The sequence below is a fragment of the Coregonus clupeaformis genome, chromosome 16, assembly GCF_020615455.1.
Source record: "Coregonus clupeaformis isolate EN_2021a chromosome 16, ASM2061545v1, whole genome shotgun sequence".
In the NCBI taxonomy this organism is placed as follows: domain Eukaryota; kingdom Metazoa; phylum Chordata; class Actinopteri; order Salmoniformes; family Salmonidae; genus Coregonus; species Coregonus clupeaformis.
Window position 1 is genome coordinate 43,497,003 of NC_059207.1, and position 20,422 is coordinate 43,517,424.

At 43.3% G+C, this 20,422-nt stretch overlaps 1 protein-coding gene across 1 annotated transcript in view; it reads left to right on the forward strand.

Annotated features, from left to right (window-relative positions):
* LOC121584955 (phosphatidylinositol 4-phosphate 5-kinase type-1 beta) overlaps nt 1–20,422 on the forward strand; it is a gene marked incomplete at its 5' end in the record, with an annotated part of 39,581 nt that overhangs the window by 15,719 nt on the left and 3,440 nt on the right. The window contains 9 exon segments of the mRNA XM_041901232.2: nt 1,345–1,497; nt 1,689–1,985; nt 9,968–10,170; nt 10,664–10,747; nt 11,129–11,177; nt 11,305–11,389; nt 12,847–13,002; nt 14,269–14,392; nt 18,435–18,564. Coding sequence (XP_041757166.1) covers nt 1,345–1,497; nt 1,689–1,985; nt 9,968–10,170; nt 10,664–10,747; nt 11,129–11,177; nt 11,305–11,389; nt 12,847–13,002; nt 14,269–14,392; nt 18,435–18,564 — 1,281 coding nt within the window.

A 20,422-nucleotide genomic window follows, 5' to 3' on the forward strand; every position in this document is an offset into this window, starting at 1 on the left:
GAGTTAAAGCCAGAGAGAGATTGAGGGAGAGGCAGAGTGAAAGAGAGAGACTGAAGGGTAAAGCAAAAACTGGCATAATGTGTCCTTATTGATTATGCATTTATTCAAACACAGAAGCAACAACATAGATTAATTAAGACAGAACACACGCACACAAACACACACACACACACACACACACACACACACACACACACACACACACTCTACCACTCAGGGTCCTGAATGCAAATGCAGATAAATAGCGGATATGTTCGTGCTGTGGGCTCAACTTGACTGCAGACTGCCATCTCTCTCTCTCTCTCTCTCTCTCTCTCTCTCTCTCTCTCTCTCTCTCTCTCTCTCTCTCTCTCTCTCTCTCTCTCTCTCTCTCTCTCTCTCTCTCTCTCTCTCTCTGTGTGTGTTTCTCTCTCTCTCTGTGTGTGTTTCTCTCTCTCTCTGTGTGTTTCTCTCTCTCTCTGTGTGTTTCTCTCTCTCTCTGTGTGTTTCTCTCCATTAGAACACACAGCTTTGTTTCACTTCTACTGCATTATCATTAAATATCCCCACTACTTCACCTTCACTGAGGGGGTTCTGTGTTAGAGCAGGGCTTTTATGTTCATATGGAGAATAACACAACAGATGTTGTCTACATGGGCTTTATTGCCATAGGCCCATCTCATGTAAGCTAAACTGGAAATGTTATTTTGTGCTTTGTTTGTGAAGGTTCAACTGATAAACACACACACATGCTGGTGGAAACAGAATACATTCACCCTTGCCCTGAGGCTTATTGTATGGTCTTAGATAACCTCTGTGGAAGTAATAAAGCTGAATGTGTGGTTTGTAAAAGCTGAGTGCACAGAATCACAGGAAGTACTATACTGATGCCACACCCTCAATGAACTATTGACCACCTGTCTACAGCCAATCCCAGCAAAACCAACCTTTCACTCAGTTTGTGACGTGTGTGTGTGGGAGATAGGGTCTGTGTTTGTGTGTGCATGTGTGTGTGATAATGATATACCGTACCATAAAAGCCGCACACACATCTGTGAATAAATGAAACCGTATGTTCGTTTTCCAGACCACACCCATTGGAATGCAATTTATTCCTTTTTAACCACAATAAACAACGGGTGAGGGGTTAGTTTTTTGTCCATGGTATAAGTTGTGCTTTATAAATCAGTAGAGAACAATATTTTCCTGAGGATTAGGCAGCTCATTCAATGACCATAGGAGTTGGCAAGCAGCACAAACAGATCTGGGACCAGGTTATGGTTGTACAGGCATAATAAACCAGTTTTGTTGTTGTTTTTACAGGCATATTAAAGCAGTTATGTTGTGTGTTGTTTTTCTCCCCAGTACTCCATCTGTAATGAGCCTCTGATTGAGCTGTCCAACCCCGGGGCCAGCGGCTCTCTGTTCTACCTGACCAGCGATGACGAGTTCATCATCAAAACCGTCCAGCACAAAGAGGCAGAGTTTCTCCAGAAACTTCTCCCAGGTTACTACATGGTGAGTAACTCACCCAACCTAGTCTGCTTTTCCTATATAGTGCACTACTTTTGACCAGTGCCCATAGGGTCTTGATCAAAAGTACTGCACTATGTAGGGAATAGGTTGCCATTAAATGGATGCAGACCTGGTCTCAGGCCTATTAAACAGGCCCTATTGATCAACTAACTGTATTCCACCTCTCTCTTCAGAACCTGAACCAGAACCCACGTACCCTGCTGCCTAAGTTCTACGGCCTGTACTGCATCCAGTCTGGAGGCGTCAACATCCGGCTGGTGGTGATGAACAACGTGCTGCCGCGCTCCGTCAAGATGCACTACAAGTACGACCTGAAGGGCTCCACCTACAAGAGACGTGCCTCCAGGAAGGAGAGGGAGAAGGCCTGTCCCGTTTACAAGGACCTGGACTTCCAGGACATGCATGAAGGGCTCTACTTCGACGCTGACACCTACAGTGCCCTGATGAAGACCCTGCAGAGAGACTGCCGGGTAGGTGTGGACTGGGACAGCTGTCTGTCTGTGTCTCTGTCTGTCTGTCTATCTGTCTATCTGTCTGTCTGTCTGGGTGCCTCGAGCTCCGACCTTGTGGTAGGACCTCGCAAAACTATGTTACAACACTGGTGTGAGTACCAAGAAAAGTAGATTACACAGCTGGTTGTAATGCTACAATTCAAACTTGCTAGATCATCCCAGTATTACAAAGCATCTTAGCAAACACATGGCGGAAGCAGTTTAACAAAACAAACCAGGAAATGCAGATTCTTCACATTCTTTCAGTATTGTATGCAGATTATGGTGTTATTCTGGCTTTTCCCGTCATTCTAGAAATGTGCTATCAGATGAGATGGTTCCTGTGATAGCCCTATCTGTGCGTTCATCTGCTCATCTGCTCTTTTCATCCCCACACGCACTCTGGACTTAAATGGCCAAACTTCTTGTGATGTCACCCTTTGGACATTCGGTCAGATGCCAGAACTAGAGAAGGGCACAGATTGTATTTGGCATGGGAATCCAGTGAAGTACTGGTACTCATTCTGTCTATGGGAAATCAGCAACCTCTCCCCTTCACACAGGATACAGATGTGGGATCTTAATTTGATCAGTCTTTTGTTGATGAGAATTTTCCTGGAAATGCAAACGTGTAGTAAATTCAAGGTTTAAAAAGGCTTCTAAAGTTTGTAATTTCCAATTTAACATTTCAGACTTGATTTGCCCTAACCTCAAATGCATCAACCCCTACAAAAAATGTCCATTAATTATCATCCACATAATAATTCACATTTCCTGTAGCAAACTGGCTCAAATTAAGATCCAACATCTGTGCTCTGCCACTTAGGACACACACTCAAATAGTATACACTACACGCACGGCACGCATGTACACTAATGCAAGTATGCACGCACATGCACCATACACACACACACACACACACACACACACACACACACACACACACACACACACACACACACACACACACACACACACACACACACACTCTTCCACTACATACTCTGCCACATTGAATACAAGCCCAGAACTGTGTGTGTGTGTGTGTGTGTGTGTGTGTGTGTGTGTGTGTGATTGTAGGGTTGGACAGAGTGTTTTGAGAAAGGGGACTGTGTCTTTCTGCAGCATTTGGCACTGGGATTGCGTGTTTCCACTGTGGGTTCATTGGGAGCTCTGTGCTCTGTTTCAGTTCCATGACAGTTTTCCAAACACTGAATGTGATTAAGAAATGTTCCCAGCAGCGTGAGAGAGAGAAAGTAAGAGAGAGCACCACTCTAAAGATAGGAGGCTGCATTCTTGTCTATTTCAGAGCAATAGCCAGATTGTCCTGTCTAATCTAGTGAAGTAGTGGGATCAGAGTTATTGTTTTAACAGAACACCACAACTCTGTTCTGAGTAGGAGCCAGGAGCTACTTTACCACTCCTAAAATGTACGTAGAACAAAGAAGACCATAACAAGTCAACTTAGAGAACCATGGATCTATGGCAGTGGTTCTCAATCCTGGTCCTGGGTGCACATTTTTGTTTTTGCCTTAGCACTACACAGCTGGTTCAAATGAGCAACTCATCATCAAGCTTTGCTGATTTGAATCAGGTGTGTAGTGCTAAGGCAAAAACAAAAATGTGCACCCCTTTGCGTCCCCAGGACCAGGATTGAGAACCACTGGTCTATGGCACTACTATATATCTATCTCTGTTGTTATTGTGCTCTGTTCACAACTACACTACCTGTTTGTGAATTGAAAATGGAGTTGGTGGAAACAGGAAAAAACACATAAAAAACACCTAATGTGGACTGCCTCAGGTGATGACCTGATCTCAGATCATATAGATGGTGTTTACATAATGATTGACAATGGTGAATGGCCTTATTTATCTATTATACAGTATCAAATCACCTCAACTACCTCGTACCGCCAGCACATTGACTCGGTATCGGTACGCCTTGTATATAGCCTCGTTATTGCTATTTTATTGTGTTAGTATTTCCTTCTTTTTTTTTTTACAAATCGTGCACATTTGTGTACTTTTTAACTCTGCATTGTTGGGAAAGGGCTCCTAAGTCAGCATTTCACGGTAAAGTCTACACCTGTTGTATTCAGAGTGTATGTGAAAAATACAATTTGATTTGATTTGGGCTAGCTCTGAGGGGATGACGGGACATATCTCATGTGGGAGGAGCATGAAGTTACCCCTAGACACTGATCTTAGGTCAGTTTAGCATTTTCAACAAATAGTTAAAGTTGGTATTTGTGGAGGGTTAGCTGATCCTAGAGGCTGTTAGGCATATGTTGTAACAGTGTGTGTTGTCCCTGACAGAGAGAGCATTATAGCGTTCCCCTGTCTGCCTCCTACCCCAGGGTGCTTTACTCTGTCTCCAACCAGGATGTAGACATCAGGACGTAGACACACAGAGCCACTGAGACCAGGAACTGGATGGAAGACGCACTTCCTGTTACAGGCATCCAGCCTTTGAAACCTTTGCAACGTTATAGCCTATGATGTGATTGTCAAGGGCATTTATTTTACTCCCCCACAACAACATCATGGCTTCCGTTAACCAGGTTTACTACTCTTATTTTATTGGAGACTCTGAAAATAGCTCAACTGAGCTGTTTTTCAACAGGAAACGACAAGTGGTGACTTAATGAATGGAGTTAGTCTGCATGAGTAGCAAGGTGTTAGGGGTATATATACTGAACAAAACTATAAACGCAACATGTAAAGTGTTGGTCCCATGTTTCACGAGCTGAATTAAAAGATTCCAGAAATTTTCCATAGGCAAAAAATGCTTATTTCTCTCAAATTTTGTGCACATCCCTGTTCATGAGCATTTCTCCTTTGCCAAGATAATCCATTCACCTGACAGGTGTGGCATATCAAGAAGCTGATTAAACAGCGTGATCATTACACAGGTGCACCTTGTGCTGGGGACAATACAAGTCCACTCTAAAATGTGCAGTTTTGTCACACAACACAATGCCATAGATGTCTCAAGTTTTGAGGGAGCGTGCAATTGGCATGCTGACTGCAGGAATGGATTGTCCACCAGAGCTGTTGCCAGAGAATTGAATGTTTGTTTCTCTACCATAAGCCGCCTCCAACTTCGTTTTAGAGAATTTGGCAGTACGTCCAACCGGCCTCACAACCGCAGACCACGTCTAACCACGCCATCCCAGGACCTCCACTTCCGGCTTCTTCACCTGCGGGATCGTCTGAGACCAGCCACCCGGACAACTGATGAAACTGAGTATTTATGTGTGTAATAAAGCCCTTTTGTGGGGAAAAACTAATTCTGATTGACTGGACCTGGCTCCCAAGTGGGTGGCCTTATGTCGTCCCAGTCACACCCATGGCTGCGCCCCTGACCAGTCGTGAAACCCATAGATTAGGCCATAATGAATATATTTAAATTGACTGATTTCCTTATATGAACTGTAACTTAGTAAAATCATTGAAATTGTTGCATGTTGCGTTTATATATTTGTTCAGGCCTGTTAGGTAACAGGTAGTCCTGTGTGTTTCTGGTGACTCCCCTTTGGGAGCGCCTGGAGTCATGCCTTGATGGCTTTGGCAATGGCTGCTATAGCTGGCTTATTCCTCTCCTCCCATCCCATCTCACTAAACTCACAAACTCCTCAATGTTGACTTTCTATTGGATACAACTCAAGTAGATAAGAGTCCGCCACAGACTCTCTAAGATGGCCTCTTGTTTGAATTCTTTAAGGGATCTTTCTTTCTCCGTCCCTCCCACTCTCCTCCTTCTCTCACATCCTCTGTATTTCAAAGTAGTTATCTTCTTCTTCTAGGAAGGCACAAAGCTAAAGGGAACAGTGTTTTATGTTGGATGCAGTAGTTGTACTGTAAGTGACTCTGGACTCCGTAGCTAGTTTGTTATTGGCACGGCTTCCTGTCTTTCCTTCCTGAGCTGGAAGCAAAGTGCTCTCTAAGCAAAATCTCTGTCCGTTTCCATGAGTAAGCAGTAAACCCCTCGCCCCAGAGACTGCTGCAGCATAGAAAAACAGGAGAGGGGGAAAGGAAGGGATAGAGGGGGGCTGAGAGGGACGTGAGAGACATAGGTGAAGGGGACATAGGGGGGAAGAGGTTAGAGTTAATAAGGGGAGGTAAGGGGTGAGATGAGAGAGGGAGGGACCATGAAGTCTCTACTGCTGTACTGTATGTGGGTCACTGAGGAAAATGTAGGGTACTCTCTCTTTCCCTCCTCTCCCCTCTTCACCTCACAACAGCTCCCTCGATGCCCTCCATATGGCGAATGAACTGAGAACATGAATAAACCATGCCCATGTCTATGACTAGAGGGAGAGGGAGACTGAAGGAAAGCCTGCTTGTGTTTGACTTGTAACAGAGAGCAATGTCATGTCATTGTCGCCGCATGGCTGGGCTCTGAGATGTTGTTGAGATGATGACAATGTAAACTGTAATGACAGTTTAGCAACGGGTACAATGTTTTGTAAGTGGTTGCCAATTATGAGTGTTGAGGTCTTTGACTAGGGCAGAGGGACATTGAGTGGCATTTAGCTTGATGTATACAAATATTTTTGTCTGGGAATCTCCCTATTAACTTGAGACACAAACAAACACATACTCTCACATGCACGCACACACAAACATACACGCGCGCACACACACCATACACGAACAGAATGGGTGGGTAAATTGTGTTGCATAATTGTTATGGAACTCGAGGCGGGTCATGTTGTCAGACAAAAACAACCTTTTATGGGTCCCCTCCTCTCCTCCTGGGTCATGTGAATCTGTAATTATATTGGAACATGACAGGGACAACAATGCCCTCTCTCACAAAGCCAATCAAGCCAGGGCTGATGTCAAATGACACCCTATTCCCCATGTAGTGCACTACTTTGGCTAGAGTTGGATCTGGCTACTAACGCCTAACCAAAAATCTACTTGTTGAATTAGAAATGTTAACATGGAATGGAGATGTAAATGCTGAGAATGTGATTTTCATGAAAGGTATGGCTGGTTCCACGTTTTAACTGCAATGTAAAGAGTCTCTCTGTCATTCCTGTCTTCAAAGGGTGCCAGTGTATTAGTGTCTCTGTAAGTGGGCCATGCTGTACTGTGAGGTTTCAAAGACAGACCCTCTCAAGAGACTGATCCAGAGGAGAGACTCAGACATGGCTTGGATGTGCTGTGTTACATCAAAGATAATTTGTTCAAGGATAAGGGAATCTTGTAAAAGGGTGACTTACTGAAGACTTGTTAAGATAGATTCTCCCTAATACTTTTCCATCCACTTTTCCAGAAACTCTGAAGACAGAAAGCAGTTTGAAGTCAAATACAAGATGAACTTCTACAGTGTGTGGATATTATGTTTAAGTGATTGTAGTTATTGTTGGCTCACATTGCCTAACCAGCAAACGGGGAACATTCCCAGAACATTAGCTAAGATTCCCATTAAAGTTTTAGTTAGGGTTTTATCTAACATTAGGATGATAGCATCCCAAAAACATTGAACAAATATTTTTTATACAATTTTTTTTTTTTTTATCAGAAAATGTTTTAATGAAATATCCTTGGAATGTTCTCCTAACATTAACTAAAATGTTGTGCACAACATCTGTAACAACCACCTCATTAGGTTTCCAGATAATGTAATAACACAGTATACCATTAATGTTTTTAAATCATACTGCCGCAACAAAATGTGAGAGCAACGTTCTGGGTACATTCTTGCAACATCAGGTGAATGATTTATACAAACATTGTATAATCATCAGCACAACTGGACAGTTTTTGTGTTATGAGAACATTTGCCGCAACCTAACGAATGTTCTGGGAACTTTCACTGGTTTGCTGGGTATGCTCTTTATTGCAGGGGAGGACGAACACCGACTTTGTACCTTGGCAAAAGACATCACTGCTAAGCATCAAATGAAAAAGGATGCACACACTTTAATGCTTATAATAAGGTCCCATTGCAGTAGTATAGAAGCCAACCTGATGAAGGCAGGCAGCAGTATTGTTTGTGTAGTGATGGTTTGCCTGGCAAGAAGAGGTGGTCAGGTCAGCTGGAAGTCACATGGCCTACTGTGGGCAGGTTGGTGTGTGGGTCTATTCAAAATAGTTGCCTTTGAATAGGAACGGGGGAGTCAGGAGGAACAGATGCAAATCAAATACATGGAAAAGCCAACGCTCGAACAAGAGCACAAGTGTTTTCTGAGTGTGTGTGTGTGTGTGTCTGCGTGCGTGTGTGTGTGTGTATGGGCTTGTGTTCGTGATTTACATTAGTCATATAAGGACAGTAAATAAATAATTAACCATGATTAAACAACCAGCAACAATGCACTTTATAAAGCAAAAATAAAGACACATTTTACCATGGGGAATACCCAGGACATAGCTGTTCTATAATCTTATTGTGGGTGCTCAGTCATGTCCCATGTTTCCTTTTACCACATCAATGGATTCTAGTTACAGATACATCAGTGATATGATAAGAGATCAAAAGGCCATCTTTGCTGACCTATAACCTGCTGTCTACTCCTAGTAAGTGTGTGTTTGTGTTACAGTCTCTATTAACAAAGATCCTCATTCTGGACATACTAGGTCACATTACTTTGATTAGATCACAAAAGGCCGATTATCTGGCTCTGTTGTGGTCCTTTTCCTCAGCCTGTTTTCTGTTGGCCAATTCCATATAAGGGATAGTGATAGCTGAGTCCCTTATGGCACCCTATTCTCTTTATAGTGCACTACTTTTGAACTAGTGCACTACATAGGGAATAGGGTGCCACTTGGGATGTACCTGATGTTGGAAATACTGTTTACGAAATCCAACTACGTGCTGACTTTAGGGGCTACCATGACGATCATGATGAACATTCTTGTAATTTTTAGGTCTGCAGCCAAGCCACATTTGTCTGAGTGTTCCCCATTATGACAGATCTTTTTACTTCCCTGGTGCTCCTTTTTCTTATTTTGTTGTTGTCTCTCTTAGACAGACAGACACACAGACAGACAGGGCCAATTTGTAAGTCGCTCTGGATAAGAGCGTCTGCTAAATGACTTAAATGTAAATGTTATTAATTTGGGGGATTGGCACAGTAATGCTTAAAATGAGATGATTCCTGTGGTCCAATTATGGAAAATCAGGCAAACTAGATGATCAAATTTGCATCCAAAAATGGCTAATCTTATTATGGCTGATAGCACCATAGAAATTATGACTTTCCATGCAAGCGCGTCTGCACACATGTACGTACATGCACGCACACACACACACACACACACACACACACACACACACACACACACACACACACACACACACACATTTGGCATGCAAAACCACCGTCAGCCAAGCCAGACTAAAACCACCCTGCAGTGGTACTTAGAGGCCTGATTGCGCCCTTGACCCCATTTTCAGATTGTGTTTTTTGAAAAACCTCTGGTGTCATGTGACCGTTCTGTTTGAGCAGTGAGAGGAAACCTGGGGCCTGAGAAAACCTGGGAACAGAGACAAGAGGGCAGAAGGCCCCTCACACTCACACGGGTCAATATTTAACACATCACTCAGCCGTAGAGCAACACCTTTCTTTATATAGCTCAACAATCAGTTGCAGAAAGATTTCTTCAATTATTTTTGGTGTTTGAGGCACCAAATCTTCAGGGTAATGAAACACTTTGTACTTTTCAGGTCTGTGTAACTAAAGCTTCTGGTCAACATAGTAAAATAGAATAGAATAGAATAGAATATCACTATTGCCTATTTATATTTGGTCACACGTCAATAAACCAGATGATAAAAAAAAAATGTTTTACTTACACACCTGTGGCTGATACTGGCCATTTGAGGACTAAGAGCAAGGCCAAGACAGCACCAACTGCATTTCCACTCTTTGCTAGCTAACAGGTTGATGTGATGTTGTTTCAGATCATGGTGATTAACCGTGTGGTTTCATGTTGTGTGCTGCAGGTGTTGGAGAGCTTTAAGATCATGGACTACAGTCTGCTCCTGGCCGTGCATGTCCTGGACCAGAGCCCAAAGGAGGGGGGCGAGCTGGGCCAAGCAGGGGGGGACGGCAAGCGGCCCGTGGCCCAGAGGGTCCTCTACTCCACAGCCATGGAGTCTATCCAGGGGGACGGCAAGGCTGCCGAGGCCCACACCACAGACGACACGTGAGTCAACTCACCACAGGCATACTACCCATACAAACACACACATACACAATCATATACACAGTTATAGTTTGATGACATTTACACGTACACACTGACATACACTGAAAAATGCATGGCAAAACTCTCACAAACACTCAGAATGATCAAAACCCAGCCTTAATGTGTGTCTTCACTGAGATGCTTTTAAGCCTTGAGGTGAATGTTTACTGGATGACTTGGCAGATAATCCTTGACTAACCGGTGCCCCCGCACATTGACTCTGTACTGGTACCCCCCTACTGTTATTTTATTTTACTGCTGCTCTTTAATTATTTGCTATTTTAATTTTTTTCTTAAACTGCATTGTTGGTTATGGGCTTGTAAGTAAGCATTTCACTGTAATGTCTACACCTGTTGTATTCGGCGCATGTGGAAAATACAATTTGATTTGATTTAATCCTGACTGACTACATTCTGTGACTAGACCTGTATTTACTGTGCTGTATTTCAGGATGGGTGGAATTCCTGCCAAATCACACAAAGAAGAGAAGCTGCTTATTTTCCTGGGCATCATTGACATCCTGCAGTCCTACAGGTATAACTATGCTGGAGGGGGGGAGGGGGGGAGGGAGAGAGGGAGAGAGGGAGAGAGAGAGAGAAAGAAAGAAAGAGAGAGAGATAAGCTACTCAGTGTGAAAAGCCTCTAAGGCCAGAGAGACAGAAGTGTCCCTAATGCTATTCCCTGTCCGTATCTCAGCATCTCTAAGCTGACCTCAGGACCTGTCAATTCAAGTGTAAAATGTAACTAGAAGGGGAGCATTTTACGTAACATTAACCTAAAATTGCTGTGGTTCCTGTTCTGTGTTTGGTGCCAAAAGGAAGGATCTCAGGTTTTGGATGATGGGGCTTGGTGGGGGGTTGGGTTTGTTGCATTACGAGCTACGTTTGTGACAAGGCTTCTTGTTTTTTACCTCAGATTCATTAAGAAGTTGGAACACTCGTGGAAAGCCCTGGTCTACGACGGTGTAAGTTGAAATGCTGCAAATCTGATATGTGTCCTTCTGAATACACACCATTCATAGGTTACTTTCTTATTGATCTAAAATACCCCTCTCTGATGAAAGCTTTTATTGTCTTCTGTTCTGTGCTCAGGACTCTGTATCAGTGCACAGGCCCGGTTTCTATGCCAACCGATTCCTCAAGTTCATGAGCACTTCGGTGTTCCGGAAGACTCAGAGTAAGTCTGCTGGCTCTTGTTCCTCAGTCCCCTATGACAGGGAGACCTGTATTTATGTTAGGACTTTCAACTGGCACACATGCCAGGCACTGGGACCAGAAAACAAGGGTAGTGGGAAAGATGGTTTGAGACAGGGGTGGACAAACTACGGTGCCTATTTAATCCGGCCTGCGGGAGGTTTGAGTAAAAATATATATATATATATATGTTGAATGGACATATATATTTTCAAATAACTGCGCTATTTCTGGCCCGCAAATTGATTTTGATAAACAAATCAGTAAAAAAAAGTCTGTGCGGCCCTCCGTTCAATTTCGAAATCCCGATGTGGCCCTCGAGGCAAAAAATTAGCCCAACCCTGGTATGAGGGCTGACCCAGAGACTGAGACGGGTTAATCCTTCAATAACAGTACGTCGGTGTGGCACGTACAGTTAAGTCAACTGTAAACTATTGGAAATCTTATGTTTGTACAGATTCCTAGTTTGATTTATTTCTTACCTGCAATATCAGGTGATTGTGGATTGGATATGATGTATAGACACTGTAGGTCAGCTTTTCCCAAACTTGTCCTGGGGACCCCAAGGGGTGCATGTTTTGGTTTTTGCCCTAGCACTACACAGCTGATTTCAAATAATCAAAGTTATGTTGAACAAAACCGAACCTTCCAGTAAATATATAGAAGTAGCTGTGTTGAAAGCAACAACACAGTTGTGTTGATGTACAGTATACCTTTCCCCTGTGAGAGGAAGTGATTGTGTTGTCAGGTTACCTGTGTAGTGTTTTGTACACTCAGTGTAGATTCCTGACACTGGTTCTCAATGATGTTGCATGTTAAATTAAATAAAGCAGTGTTACGTAACAGTGTGGAACGCTGATTTAATGAAGATGGTTTCTGTGATGATTTGGGATTTACGTGCTTGGTATTATTATGCCAATGCTTCTGCACAGTTAGATACGATGGGGAGGGGAGAGGATTTCATGCTCTGCTTGGGAGTCAGAATGGAATGTCTGGGGGACAGTTGTGTAATGATCATTATGCGTTAACAGTTTGATCCTTTTATTGCTAATTTGGGACAGACGCTCTGAGCCTGATTTTGCACGATAATGGTTGCAATCAGGATAATCTGTTCCCTCCATCTCTCCCTATTTCTCTCTGTTGCTACCCCCTCACTCTCTCCCCTACCCCCTCACTCTCTCCCCTACCCCCTCACTTTCTCCCCTACCCCCTCACTCTCTCCCCTACCCCCTCACTTTCTCCCCTACCCCCTCACTTTCTCCCCTACCCCCTCACTCTCTCCCCTACCCCCTCACTCTCTCCCCTATCCCCTCACTCTCTCCCCTACCCCCTCACTCTCTCCTTATTTTCCTCTCTTCCTTCCCTCCTCTTTCCTTCTCTATTCCCCACCACTCATTTACCGACTCCCCTCTCTCTCTCTCTCTCTCTCTCTCTCTGCAGCCATTCGGTTCTCCCCTTCTAAGAGAGCACGTACGTCCATCCCTGCTCTGAAGTCGTTCTCTCAGGAGATCCTGTCTTCTCAGAAGGAGGAGAAGGAGGAGGAGAGTCGGGACCGGCTGGGAGGAGCACGCAGTCTGGCCAGTCTTGACGGACAAGGTAGACCAGCAGCACACTATTATCAATCATCCACACATTCATGTGTTGTATTTCCCTTTTGGAGGTTGAGCCAAAAGCACCAAACAGAAGTCACTTTCACTTCCCAGATCTGTCATGTAGAACACATCTCTATATCTGGACCTTTTAGAACCACTTGGTCCCTGTAAACTGGTCCTTCAGTAGCGCCATAAAACTCTCTTCTGTCCACCTCCAGGCCTCAGTGAAATGTTGCCTCACCAGAACGAAAACACAGTCTATCCTGTTATTAACAGCCAGCCCGTTTGTGTGTGTGTGTGTGTGTGTGACTGAGTTAGCGTTATCCCTCGCTCTTTTTCTCTTGGGGATCCATTATCAGGCCCTGACTCCAGTGGCGGGGGGGTATAAGGCTGGCTGGGTTAGAATCAGGACCCTGTCAGCAGTAGCCACTAAGCTTCATGACTCTTGATCTACCTCTGAGGTAACACCACTGTTGGCCAATATTACAGGAAGAGATGAGGGTGCAGACTTCTGAATAAGCCAGAGAGAAGTCTTGGTTTATATTGCAACATAACTTATTTAGTTAATAGGAAATCCTATTTTATCCTGTTTTAACTCAACAACACCCTGGTACACTATGTACAACCATCACATAACATACCATGTCCCCACCTGTGCCGAATTTGGCCCACAGGTGATTTTATTTGTCCCCCCAAAGTTTTTTTGGGGGGGGACATAAAAGACTGTAAAAACACCAGCAAACCAGCTCCAAGTGATTTGTATCTGTTCTAAAGTATTCCCACACATAATAGAGAGATATATGTGATCGTATATAAATGTAAGCAAGGTTTAAAACTATATATGCAAGGTCAAATATGATATCTGTTTGGGCTTCTTGCGGTTGTCATTATGTTCCGGCCCCCTGACCATCCGCTCAAGAAAGAATCAGCCCACAGCTGAATCTAGTTGATGATCCCTGCCATAAAGCAATTTAACATTTTTGTTTAATTTTTAATAGCTTACTCTATTCCAGTTAACCAATTCTACTCAAACTACTTTGAGGGATAGAAGGTTCATGCAGGGACACTTACATAATTGTTTTATACACACTTTATTATCTCATCTAATTAGACTAAATCAAACACACATGTTCTGTCCTGTGGCTTCGACATCAGGTTTATACTCTGTCTTTAGATCACGTTTTTAAACTAATAGATCACTGAGGTCATGGAGTTGTGTTTGTCTCTCAGTGAGGTCATGGCTTTCTGTGTGTTTGTGTGTTTCTCCCAGTGTTTGGCTCCTACCTGCGTCCGGACCTAGTCCCTGCCACCTCGTCCTTCTACGAGGGCTCCTCCATGGGAACCATCTCCTCCTCCTCCATATTTGTCAACCTGGAGACCCAGTCTGAAGACAGGTACCTCTATCCCCCGTCTACCTCTGTTCCATCTTTACCCTCCATGTCTCCCCTCCACCCCTCTACCTGAAGACTCCCCTTCCACTTCCACCTGTCTTCTCAAAGGCCCAATTCAATTGGATATATTTACACTCTTTTGTAAATATTGGCACCAATGATTTTGACCTGGGACACCAGGTGAGTGAACAATTGAGCAAATCAATGACGGAACCAACAAACCCTCATGATCAGATCACCAGCAGGGCCCCTGAGTTGATCAGCCCTGCCTGCCATAAGGCTTCCCCTGAGGGGAGAATGTGATGGAAAGAGTAGAATGTAGATAATAACAGGTTAGAAACACTGAGCTACCTGGGAGGCCTGATGGAAAACATAGGACTCTGCCCCCACACCTTGTGGTGACGAGCCACATGGAACAGGTGACTCAGATTCGTCAGGCTTTGTGCCAGTTATACACTAAAGATGCCCAGGAAGACCTGCTGGACATTTCTAAGTGTTCAACCCACATTGAGTTCAGATGCAGTGCAGTCCATAAACCATGGACTTAAAATTCTAACCTCCCTCTAGAAAGAACCGTTTCTTCTCCTCTCATCTCATCTCTCCCCCCAGTGCTCTCTGTCTGTCTGTCCAGTAGTGTCAGGTTCTAACTCTAACTCAAAGCCTCCATTCTGAGGCCTGCCTGGGCTTGCTCCCTTCTCAGGCACCTGTCTGTTGCCCTCAATTGTTTTAGTAATGTCTTTCATGAATATCTGACTCAAGGCTTTCAGGAGGTCTGATTAAGAGGCATTGTTTAGATGAAAAATGGTGTCATTTGCTGCCACGGTGACTTTCACTGTGTATGTACATATCCCTATCAGTCAGGAACAGACTTGTGCTCTGAGGTGTGTGTGTGTGTGTGTGTGTGTGTGTGTGTGTGTGTGTGTGTGTGTGTGTGTGTCACCTTTAAGAGGGGTAGGCAATAACATGCCATAAAATGGTAAACACATTCCTCAATTTAAGCAAAGTCAGGTGACATGCAGCAAGGAAACGGCCTGTTTCAGATTTACGCCAGCACCCAGTGCCCCCTGCTGTTCACAATGCTGTGTTTTCATGGACGTTTATTTTCCTAAATCAGGAGGTGATTATTTGGGGACTGTTTTTAGATGTCCATAGCCCAGTAAAGGAGCTTCACATAAAACAGAATGTCCCAGAATTCCCTGCCCTAGATTCATTCATATCCTGTTGTGAGTTCTTAAAATTAATTTAAAAATTTTACACAAAATGCTCCACATTTTCAGAGTGAATGATCATTTTAGAAAATTGTCCTAATTAATAAAAAAACTAAGATTTATTGATTGGATATGTCTTCACACCCCAGAGTTCATACTTGGTGGAAGCAGCTTTGGCAGCCATTACAGCTGTGTATACTTTTTTATAAGATTCTATAAACTTCGCACAACTCTTAGGGCAACATGTATCCATAGTTTTTTGTCGAAATTCCTCAAGTTCAAGTTAATTTAAGTCAGGACAGAGACTGGACAACTCAGAAACACTCAAAACCCCTTAGAAAGCCATTTTGGTGTGTATTTGGCATTAACATTTGTGTAATTGTCCTGCTGATAAATATTAGTTATCCCAGGGTTAGGTTTTCCTCTAACTTTTTACCTGGGCTTTGCTTCTTTCATATTTATTTTGATCCTGACAAACTCTCCAGTCCCTGCCAGTGACAGGCATTCCCAGAACATGACGCTACCATCACAATACTTTAAAATACAGACAGTTTCACACTGTGTTACTGTCTGTATGACAGTAACACAGAGTGTGCAAGGCTGTCATCAAGGCAAAGGGTGGCTATTTGAAGAATCTCAAATATAAAATATATTTTGATTTGTTTAACACTTTTGTGGTTACTACATGATTCCATATGTGTTATTTCATAGTTTTGATATCTTCACTATTACTCTACAATGTAAAAATAAAGAAAAACCCTGGAATGAGTAGGTGTATCCAAACTTTTGACTGGTAGTGTATGTTGCCCTTAGAGTTGTACAAGGTTGGTAGAATCTTAATCAATATGATTCACAGCTGTAATGTCTGCCAAAGGTGCTTCCACCAAGTATTAACTTAGGGGTGTCAGGTAGCCTAGCGTTTAAAGGGACATTTCAACAAAATTGTGTGTTTTTATGTTTTGTAGTAAAAACGATAGAGGAAGATATGTCTTTCCAATGACATCATTGTGTGATTTTAACCAATTATGAGTAGGCATTGCCTACTAATTGTCTACTAATTGGTTGATGATGTCATTGGAAACACTTATCTTCCTCTATCTTTTTTACTACAAAAAATAGAAACGCGCCATTTTCACATATGTTGATGTTGGGGTGGTGCTGGAGATGATGAATATGAAGTAGAAAAATGGTTAAGAGCGTTGGGACAGTAACCGAAAGGTCGCTGGTTCGAATCCCAGAGCCGACTAAATGAAAAAATCAGTTGATGTGCCCTTGAGAAAGGCACTTAACCCTAATTGCGCCTGTAAGTCACTCTGGATAAGACCGTCTGCTAAATGACTAAAATGGGTGTGAAGACATACGCAATCAATACATCTTAATTATTTATTTTTTTAATTGGGGGGGGGTGTTCTATAATTTGTCTTTCACTTTGAAAATGTGGAGTAGGTTGTGTAGATAGGTAAGAAAGAAATCCAATGTAATCCATTTTAAGGCAGCAAAATGTGAAGACTGCAAGGGGTGTGTAGTCTTTCACTAGGGACTGTATCTGTCTATTATTTTGAATGCTAGAAAGTGAACAAAAGTGTTTTTTTTTTTAATAGTATAATGTGTCCACCAGTTTTATGTAATTGGTGTTACCACCTTGAAAATCACTCATTACAAAGATATACTGTAAAAGGACCTTGAACATACTTTCCAGTGGCAAACGGGGGAGGTGTCTATATTAAAGAAAAGTATTAGCTACTCACACCCTTTTACTATGTCATGAAGTTGAGGATTCCATAGATAATTTGGTGTGTCTAAATCCAAAGTGTCACTTGGTGTAAATCACTTTAAATGAAGGGAAATAACATTGTGAGCTAAATTATTAATCATATCACTTTAGTAAATTATTTTTAAAGGATTGATATCCATAGATTCAAGCATGTGCAGCCTCCATTCAGAAAATCCTCATTCACTTAAAATGTCTCATTGGTGTTATCATCATTTGTGTTACTACTCCTACTGGTGGCACAATGTTATCATAATGATACAAAACATTTAATATAATTAAGCTACCATATTAGTTGATTTAGAATGGGAAGATATATTTACAAAATCTAGAAAAATTAAGTATATATTTTTCCAAAATGCCATGCCCAAATGCCACCATAATTCAAGAACGATCCCTTTATTTTGATCCACTTAATAAACAAAACCATATTGGCTTCATCCAAACGGAACCCACTGGCCACCACACACCAGTTGGTACCAAGCCTCTACTTGGGAAGGAGTGTGTTATGTAATGTTTGGAAGAAGTGTGTTATGTTATACTTTGGTTTCATCCCAAATGTCACCCTATTCCCTACATAGTGCACTTCTTTTGACCAGAGCCCCAATGAGCCTTGTCAAAAGTAGTGCACTATGGACAAAATAATGACACTTTGTAGGGAATAGGATGCCATATTGGGACTCAGCCTTTCTTTTGTATGTCTACTCATGTAGGTGTCCTGAGTGGCGCAGTGGTCTAAGGCACTGCATCGCAGTGCTAACTGTGCCACTAGATCCTGGTTCGAATCCAGGCTCTGTCGCAGCCGGCCGCGACCGGGAGACTCATGGGCGGTGCGCAATTGGCCCAGCGTCGTCCAGGGTAGGGGAGGGAATGGCCGGCAGGGATGTAGCTTAGTTGATAGAGCATGGCGTTTGCAACGCCAGGGTTGTGGGTTCGATTCCCACGGGGGGCCAGTATAAAAAAATATATATGTATTCACTAACTGTAAGTCGCTCTGGATAAGAGCGTCTGCTAAATGACTAAATGTAAATGTAAATGTGTGTCTTGTTCTCCTGTGTCCCTTTAGAGATCACATGGCGTCCAGCTCCACATTCACCCTGGAGGACAGCGCCATCTGTCTGACGTCAGAGCAGAGCACCATGGATGTAGAGGTGGACATGGACCCGGACGACGGCTCAGTGCTCGACGTCTACTTAGTGAGTACTCATATATAGGGCTCTGGTCAAAAGTAGTGCACTATATAGGGAATATGGTTTGGGAGGCATCTATTCCCACTCAGATATGTAGCTGCACATGTGGTCAGGATCAAATGAGTTTATCTCAGACAGTCTTTGGGTCCCATTAGGGCAGGGGTGGGCATATGGGATCTTGGAAGGCCACTGTATGTGCAGCCTAGAACTAACACACCTAATTCTGGGATGGGCTGGAACAAAAGCCTGCACAACACCCACGACTGCGTGGCCGCGCACGACACCAACGCCATCATTAAGTTTGTCGACGACACAAAGGTGGCAGGCCTGATCACCAACGACGATGAGACAGCCTATAGGGAGGAGGTCAGAGACCTGGCAGTGTGGTGCCAGGACAACAACCTCTCCCTCAACATCAGCAAGACAAAGGAGCTGATCGTGGACTACAGGAAATGGAAGGCCGAGCACGCCCCCATTTACATTAGATTAGATTTTTATTTAGTCACATGCGTACGGTCGCAGATTTAGTTGCCGTGTACAATTAAATACTTGAGCTCCGAGCTCCAACTGTGCAGGTGTGAATGACGGGGCTGTAGTAGAGCGGGTTGAGAGCTTCAAGTTCCTCGGTGTCCACATCACTAAGGACCTATCATGGTCCAAACACATCAAGACAGTCGTGAAGAGGGCACGACAACGCCTCTTCCCCCTCTGGAGGCTGAAAAGATTTGGTATGGGCCCTCAGATCCTCAAAAAGTCCTACAGCTTCACCATTGAGAGGATCTTGACTGGCTGCATCCCCGCTTGGTATGGGAACTGCTTGGTATCCGACCGTAAGGCGCTGCAGAGGGTAGTGCGTACGGCCCAGTACATCACTGGGGCCGAGCTCCCTGCCATCCAGGACCTCTATACCAGGCGGTGTCCGAGGAAAACCCAGAAAATTGTCAAAGACTACAGCCTCCCAAGTCATAGACTGTTGTCCCAGGTCTGGGACGAGAAGGCTCCTGAACAGCTTCTACCCTCAAGCCATAAGACTGCTGAACAGTTAATCAAGTGAATACCCAGACTATTTGCATTGACCTGCTTTTTTTCACTGACTCGCTTGCACAGGTCTATGAATACTCACTGGACTCTACCCACACATACTACACTGACACTCCAACACACACACACACACATGCATATTGACACCACACACACACTCTTTCACACTCTTCACATACGCTGCTGCTACTCTGTTTATTATCTACAGTGCCTTCAGAAAGTATTCACACCCCTTGAATTCTTCCACATTGTGTTGTGTTACAGAGTGGGATTAAAATTGATTTAATTGTCATTTTTTGTCAACGATCTACACAGAATACTCTAATGTCAAAGTGGGATAGTATTTATTATTTTTTATAGAAAATCTTGATTAGATAAGTATTCATCCCCCTGAGTCAATAAATGTTAGAATCACCTTTGGCAGAGATTACAGCTGAGTCTTTTTGGGTAAGTCTATAAGAGCTTTGCAGACCTGGATTGTACAATATTTGCCCATTATTCTTTTACAAATCAAGCTCTGTCAAGTTGGCTGTTGATCATGGCTAGACAGCCATTTTCAAGTCATTCCATATATTTTCAAGCTGATTCTAGTCAAAACTGTAACTAGACCACTCAGGAACATTCAATGTTGGTAAGCAACTCCAGTGTAGACTTGGCCTTGTGTTTTAGGTAATTGTCCTGCTGAAAGGTGAATTTGTCTCCCAGACTGAACCAAGTTTTCCTCTAGGATTTTGCCCGTGCTTAGTTGTATTCCGTTTATTTTCATCCTAAAAAACTCCTTAGTCCTTGCCGATGACAAGCATACCCATAACATAATGCAGTC